The 7,500-nt window shown below is 47.4% G+C and overlaps 2 protein-coding genes across 7 annotated transcripts in view; both read right to left on the reverse strand.

Moving 5' to 3' along the window:
• The window catches only part of LOC126578685 (mucin-5AC-like), a 45,697-nt gene extending 43,067 nt beyond the window's left edge, over window positions 1-2,630 (reverse strand). For 4 of the 5 annotated variants that reach the window (XM_050241510.1, XM_050241511.1, XM_050241509.1 and 1 more), the window contains exon 1: window positions 1,699-2,630. The gene's annotated coding sequence lies outside the window, so the exon portion shown is untranslated. The remainder of the gene's footprint in view (window positions 1-1,698) is intronic. The other variant, XM_050241508.1, reaches the window with a different exon arrangement.
• Window positions 2,631-4,478: 1,848 nt separating this feature from the next.
• The window catches only part of LOC126578689 (mucin-12-like), a 3,315-nt gene continuing 293 nt past the window's right edge, over window positions 4,479-7,500 (reverse strand). Inside the window, exons 1-3 of one of the 2 annotated variants that reach the window (XM_050241528.1) lie at window positions 7,482-7,500; window positions 7,273-7,400; window positions 4,479-7,199 (exon numbers count right to left, since the gene is read on the reverse strand). The exon at window positions 7,482-7,500 is cut by the window's right edge and continues 293 nt beyond it. In XM_050241528.1, the coding sequence (XP_050097485.1) occupies window positions 4,659-7,199; window positions 7,273-7,398 (2,667 nt within the window). In that variant the 5' untranslated portion in view covers window positions 7,399-7,400; window positions 7,482-7,500 and the 3' untranslated portion in view covers window positions 4,479-4,658. Of the gene's footprint in view, window positions 7,200-7,272; window positions 7,401-7,465 lie in introns of both variants that reach the window. The other variant, XM_050241529.1, reaches the window with a different exon arrangement.

A 7,500-nucleotide genomic window follows, 5' to 3' on the forward strand; every position in this document is an offset into this window, starting at 1 on the left:
GAAGGTTCGCGGCCCGGCGCCGGATCGAGTGCCGGATTTCTATAACCCACTCTACAAATCCAGTGACACCGATCGATGGTTCTTCCACCTACACACCATTGAGACCAACATTTGACTGCTGCTGGCGAAATTTATGTGTCTTGATTTTTAGTTTTTGTTTTTGGCAACTAGTCAGGCGAACCAGTTTGCGGCTCCGGGATTATTCAACAGGACGTTTGGGATGTCCGCTTGCGCTTGCGTTGTTTTGCAATTTTACTTTCATTTCCATGGAATGCCAGCGTACGGTTCAATCCGCAAGCAAGCAAGCGAGCTCCTCGGCGTGGCTACGAATGCGAAATGCACTTTTACTTTCCTTACGGGCCACTGGATGCGCGGCTGCCTTTTGGCCAAGCGGTGGCCAGTGAACCAGTGTAACTGAGTTTTGATCTCGATTGCAGTACGCGCACAGTAGTGCATCCATCTTGTGCCCTCATCTCATCAGGATCTCCATGGGCGGGTGACTACAAATGGCTGCTCGTACTTGGCACGAACACAGAGACACCAAACGCACCCAGTGCTTCTGTCAGCTGATTGATGAAGGTTTAACCCCCCCGAAAGTGATGTCTGCTTCGGCTTGTATCGATCGTTAACCCTCACGCACCACCCGACAGTGGTAGTGACCGATGACGAACGGTAATCCGATACTATCACAAGGCGTGTACCGTGCGCTGGGGCGACCTACGGGGTAGCAACATTCGCCTCCTGTGTGCCCTATAGTGCCGCCACCGAGCTGACTGACTTTGGCAGAAAGTGGAAAAGTAAGCCATGAGAGTGCCATGGCGATCAAAACTGGTTCGTGTGGTACCGGCAGCGGTCGGTCGATAAAAATGTGTGTGACATTCACAGGCCGGACCGAGCCTTTATGCAATCGAATAGCGCTTAAAGCGCATTGGTGACATTGGTCAACACCGCGACTCGTACTGGAGCAGAGAATTACCGCAATAGCTCACTCAATAGCAGCACCAATCAAGCACGAGATCGGCTTCTTATCCACGCGTCCACACTGCAAAAGGAAACACTTCCCGCCCGTTATTACGACCAATAGCTGCCTGATAAGGTAATGAGGTGGCCCACAGGACTCTGCGTTGACCGAAAAAAAAAACACCCAGAGACACCCGAGAGCGAATTGGAAGAAGAAATATAAAATTATGAAAAGAGAATGGCGGGCACGGGACGTGATTATTGTAACCTTTGTAATTGGCCCCCGGGGCCGTGTCAGGCAATCGGAGATCGGCGCAACACCCCGATGGTCACGGTTCGATCAATCGATCGATCGTAATAACTGCCACCAGAGGTCTCCTGTCACCCGTTTGAGATAATTCCTGGGTTTCAGATCGTAGAAATGGAGATCAATCCACCCCGGCGGGTGGTTCCTGTTGCATACGATTACCGTCACGCCTCGTTGCACCAGCTACTTATCAGATGAAGCTGCGAACGTGACGTCAGACGCCAGGCCGTCAATTCAACCACGATTGCTCAATATGCACCGCCGCGACAGGTGCATATTTAAGGCGGGCATCAAGCTTATTACCGATACGAAAGGAAGCAATCAACGGCAATGGCCAACTAATCGCAAAAGAATGGCGAAAACTGGACGAACCGTCACTGTCACGCTTGACCGGTGGATTGTTGGGATGTCTTGGTGGGCGAAAAGCTTACCTGCAAGAAGACTGCACTGATGAGACTCCTCGACTACTTCCCTCGATCGACCTTCGCGTTGATCCCTGTTCGCAGCGAATCACTCTGCTGTCCGTTGCACCAGTACGTGCTGCTTTTCTTTAACGCTTCACAAAACCGCAAACTTGAGTACCGGGCGTATAAATCCTTTCACCGGATGCACTTACGCACAGCACCGCCGAGCTAGGTCACCGAGAGAGCAAAGCGGAAAGATGTCGATCGGTTGAAAATTGGGGAGCGCTTGCCCGGTGGCCTGCACCTTCGGCGATCGGGTCGGAAACACTTTAAAATCAAAATACCTTCACCACCAAACGCTACACCAATAAATCACCGACGGCGACTCATCCATCCACGCTAAACACCACTTTAACGGCTGGCGGGGTGGAAGGGTTGCGCACCGTGATGCTGCTCCTTCCGGAACGAACCGAAACCCGTATATTTTCACCTCAACACCTCGCACCAACTGGAAGATGATGCGCCACGTGCGTTGCCTAAGCTAACAAACGACGATCACAACGATCCCTTGCGATCGATCGATCGATCGGCGGGTTACACTCTGCTCTCACGCTAAATTCGGTTCGATCAATTTCAGCAACAGACTAACAACACCGCACATACGCGAGCGCGTTTCGTTGTAACGACTACTGGCGGAGGGACCGAAAAAAAAGTTGCCAAACACGCACAACACGCACGGGAAACACTTGAGGATTCGCTTGTGCGAATTACAACCTACTAACTCCCTGACCAAAGCTTACCCAAAGTCCGGTGAGTCCGCGGGACAAACAGTATCAGATGACCAGTTTTGGGGGGTCCCAACTATCGTTTAGCGGTAATCAAACTAGTGGACGAGCGCTGTGAGCTTGAACTGTAGCACCGTGATCACTTTGATGCGAAAAACCAACGTCCGTATGCGACCGATCGTCAAGTGCAACTACCAGCGGACAGACCGCTCGAATCGTACTAAACCTGTCGGAGCCGGCGCGGGTCCATGGGTCCACGCAATCGCCGATCGTGCGCGAGGTCTGGCTGTGTGCGCGCGTGCGAACACGCTCCGAAACGGTTACGCCAAGAGCATGTGTTCGCTTGTGTTGTTTTGGGTGGACGGAATTGGGTGATCGTGGACGGGAGCGAGTTAAGCTTTGTCGCATAAAACGCTCACTGGCAACAAGTGCAGATTGCATTGCTCCACAACATCCTTATAAAGGATAATACTGCTATAACGTGATTACAAGATGCGCTGCTTTTGTTTTTTCCTAACAAAGGATTATTTTATAAAAATCATTCACACAGCTCTATTTTTACCAATTAAAAAACAAACAAACGTCTAATTTCATTCCATCCGTTTTCTTTTGAAATAAATTGAACTACAAAACCCCTTGTAAATTACATCCGCGATCTAGTTCATGAACGCACGCATGCACGCGAGAGGTTCAGCTGAACTGAAAGCTCACGGTTTCAATGAGCTTTTACTGTGACGTCACTGCCCGTGTGCCTTACTATGCGTGCGCTCTTCAGCGCATGGAAGCGGGTTTCACTTTTGTTTCCACTGTACCATTGACCGGCATGGAGGTTGGCCTTAGCAGGGCAAGGTTTGGATGTCCTTCTTCAGTAGACCAAACTCCTGGTAGCTGGTGCCGAACGGCCACGGTCTGCCTTCTAATGAGTTCTTCTGCTACACTACTAACCTACAAACCTCGTGCTTGTAGCTAGAACCGAATCGTATGCGGTCAATATCGAAAACGTACTACCCTGTAATGAGTGTATCGTGGAAAGATTGCATGACGAAAAAGTAGAGTAGGTTGCTACGTATTTTACGACTGGCGTTGACTGTTTTCAGAGAACTATTTAACAAAGTGTTGTAATCAACCTGTTTCTGATTATAATCACCATCTGCAAACATCATTTTATTTAATGGAAATGTGCAGGTTATCGGCAATAATCAGAATCAAAATGTAATCGGAAAAAAATACAAGAAAGGATATTAACAATGATTCACTTGCGAATAGCGTATCCAGTGAAATCTGGACGTGACATCCAGTGAAATCGTCTGAAATTAAGCTACAACATAGCTTCTGGCAAAATATAATTATACGTAGTTGTTTTTAGCTATTCATTGTTAATTAATAGTTTTTTTTCGTATTTCTTATCTGTCGTATTTAAAATCTACGGCCAGTGTTCTTTCCATGAGCTATTCTCGAATTTCCTTCTGATTGTCTTTACTTCTTTACAAAATGTAGCTGTATGCTAATCATCGACACGATCTTGCATCGAGTACTCTTACCTACCGACCCGGTGAAGTTAGTCTTGTGCAGGTAAATTCTTAATCCTTAATGATCGTTCGAACGTTGATGTTCATAAGGCACACTTTCGTACAGAGAAGTCTCGTCGTCACGGTCGTCGTCGCCCTGAAAAATCTTCGTAAGGTACATATATCGCTTCATACAAGAGAGCGTCATGTTCTACCTGTTTTTTTATTCTTTGGCGATTGTTATATTTCCAATGTCTCTAATGAATTGCACTGATGCTAAATAGAAACTGGAGTCATGTTGGTTTTAAACATTTGAAGTACGATTTTAGGTCTTCCTAAGAGCATTAATAGGAGCGTGATCGTGTTTATCAGGGCAACATTAGACAAAGTGTCTCGCAAGCGAAGAACGCATAGGATGTTAGGCGTGTTTAAATATCAACAGAACCCATCTGCCCACATGTAAAAGAAAATATATAAAACTATACGGTTAAAAACATTTTTGAACCCCCTTTATTGTAGTTTCGTAATTCAGAAACAAATAACACATCCTTAAGGTATAATTAAGATGTAACTACAATTTAAAGAGCAATTGAGTTGCAGATCCAATGCGTAACGTTAATTCGAAGACATGGTTGCTCACATCGCAGAATCGCTTAGTACGTAGTGGAATACGGGATTCCACCCGTTATCAATCTCAAAATGGTTCGTTTATACTGTAAGAGTGCTCGAATGAAGGCATTTGTGGTGGTTGTGGCTGCAAAATAATTTGAGGTGTTCTTGGAGCAAACGCGGGCATATTACGATTATTCTCTCCCACTATCGATGGCCTCGGAATGCTTCCTCCAACAGCATTGGTATTAGAAACTCCTGTTACATTATTCGATGCGACACCTCCAGCTGTTGACAGTGGCGCATTCCGGCTTAAAATGTGCACTGGTATAGTATTGTTCCCGAAGGACAATCGAAGTGAAGGCAGGGGTGCAGCAGCCGAGCTAGGTGATGCATTCAACGTTACCCGTCGGATCGTAGTGTTTCCGGAAATAAACGTGTTTGGTCCGTAGTTGGTCCCTGTTATAGGAACAGTATTTTGCACCGTCGATTGTACTGGCATTCCATTATGGGATGAAGTATATAGTCCTCCAACAACATTGTTTGCCGGTATTGAAGTACACGGGACGAAACTTGTTTGATAGTTAGTGTTCGATTGGGCTGATTGTTCAGAAATCTGGCGAAAGTTCGCAACACAGACGCTTTTCCTGCGTTGCATAACGCTTTTCTGTACCGGTCTCGGCAAAATATTTGCATACGTCACGCTGTTTTGCTGCTGCGAGGAAGAAGTTCCGGCTGCACCATTTAGCACAACTGGCGCCAATGTAGAAGAGTGATTGATACTAGCATTGCTAGCCATTTGAGAGAAGCCTGTATCCACCGGTCTTATGGTGACATTGTTGGCAACTGTGTTGTTCAACGGATCAAGTCGTAGCATCGTGTTGTTACGAATAGCAGCAAACTCATCGGATTCTTTGGAAGAATCAAACAAATTGGAGCTTACGCGTATCAAAGAGGTATTGTAAACGCTATGTCGCCGCTTCGGAATGCCGGGTGTGCTGCCCTGAAGTGCTGATACTCTGCTCTGAACTATGGGACCCGTTGCTACAATTTGGCTCGAAGGTAAACTGGTTGTCTCCATCGGTGTTGTTGCCGTGGTTGTTGCAGTGGTACACATCGTAGCGTTAGTCGTGGTCACTGACACCGTGGTAGTCGTAGGATTGGCCGTGGTCGCATTGTTCAATGATATAAATTCGACTTCTGCGCGGTTCAGGAGTCTGATTTTAATACGTGGAAGTTTCGGCGGCCCGTCTGGTCCTCGTTTCCTGTTCACAGTGTTGGCCTCTAAGTTTGGTGTTTCATCACGGGGCGTAGCAATGGTTCCCTCAGCGAATCTTACTCTAGTTCCCGAAGTTGAAGTTGATGGCTTAGAAGCAGGTTCCCGTCGGTCGGATTTTTCCGGAGCCATGCTTCTATTATTCTTATTAGCTCCACCGTACGTCCTCACGTTAGCATTACTTCTATGCGGCGTTGTCGAATGTTCGGTAGCCTTGGGTTTATCTGTTCCGTGAATGGTAGCATTGGTTTGAATATGATTTGAAGCGGAATTCCTCGGTGCAGCTGACTCTTTGGTCGAGGAGTTCTCACGCATCAAGAAAGCTCTTAGCCCTCCATCAGCGTTACTTTTCTTGCTGCCGGAATTGCTGTCTTTCGTTTTGCTGTTGTCCCTGTTGCTTGAAGATTGCTTTTTATCTTGGGGTTTACCAGAGGATTTAGATGAAGCGCTTGTGCCTGTGCTTTCCGACCGCGTACGATCAGTATTTTTGGATTTTGTAGGCTCCCGCCCTTCGGTGGATCGTTTCAAGGAGTCTTTGGACTTGTTGGACGATTCGCCCGATGTTGATGCACGGTTCGCTCCTGAACCTATGCTGTCATTAACTCTTCTCGACTTGGGAGACGATGGACGCTGACGCGGATCGGTGTGCTTGGCATGTGGCACGGTTGATTCCTTGGAACCCCTGCTAGAGTGTCCAGATTCCGAAGCACGATGCTCGCTCCGAACCGATCCGGGCTTGTCGCTGGATCGCTGTTCCGAGCCTTTCGATGAGCTTTTCGGCTTGGCGGTTGATTGATCCGTTTGATTTTGAGATGAACGACGGCTGCCATCCTTATCCTTTTCCTTTTCCTTGTCCTTGTCCTTGTCCTTGTCCTTGTCCTTGTCCTTGTCCTTTTCCTTTTCTTTTTCCTTTTCCTTGTCCTTGGTGTTTGATCCTTTGGATGCTTTATCGTTTGAAGCACCCGTAGCGCGGTTTTCTGCACTAGAGATCCGACTGACCGAGGTTTTGGATGGAGTTTGCCTCTGACTTTCCGTCGTTACCTGCTGTTGGCGTTGAGGCGCACGAGGCGCTTCGTTGCTGCTTTTTGCATTACCCGACGCCGTTTCTTTGATGGTCGTTTGGATTGACTCATTCGCGGCACGATTTTCTTTACTTGCCGAGTCCTTGTTCGCTTTGGATACGGCGTTTATCGTGGGTGTTGCGGTTTGCACCTTCTGGAGTATTTTTGCATTGACCTCCAGAATATGCGTTCTATCCCTATCGTACTGCTTTATCTGCGCGTTGAAATCCAGCGTATCCTTGAGACAAACGCTGCACACTCGGGTCGTACTTCCATCGTTCGGAGTTACCTGCAACGCGAGGTTATCAGAAATCTGCAGACACCAGAATCATGAAACCCCCCAAAAAAAAAAGCCCCTTTACCTCGATGTTGTAGAGATCCAAAACCAAGCTGTTCAGTTTCGGTATGGAAAACACATCCACCAAACCAACGTCTGTTCCGTAGTACAAGCACAGCCGGCAGCATTGTTCGTAGAACCTTTTGGCCATTCCTGTAAAAAATGTAAGAGTATTTGCCGCTTTTAACCACTATATCGGAATTCGCGTCTCCTCGAACCGTTTGAGTTCCGTACTGTTTTGGTTTGGTTTGCA

The sequence above is a fragment of the Anopheles aquasalis genome, chromosome 3 (genome assembly GCF_943734665.1).
Source record: "Anopheles aquasalis chromosome 3, idAnoAquaMG_Q_19, whole genome shotgun sequence".
NCBI lineage: Eukaryota > Metazoa > Arthropoda > Insecta > Diptera > Culicidae > Anopheles > Anopheles aquasalis.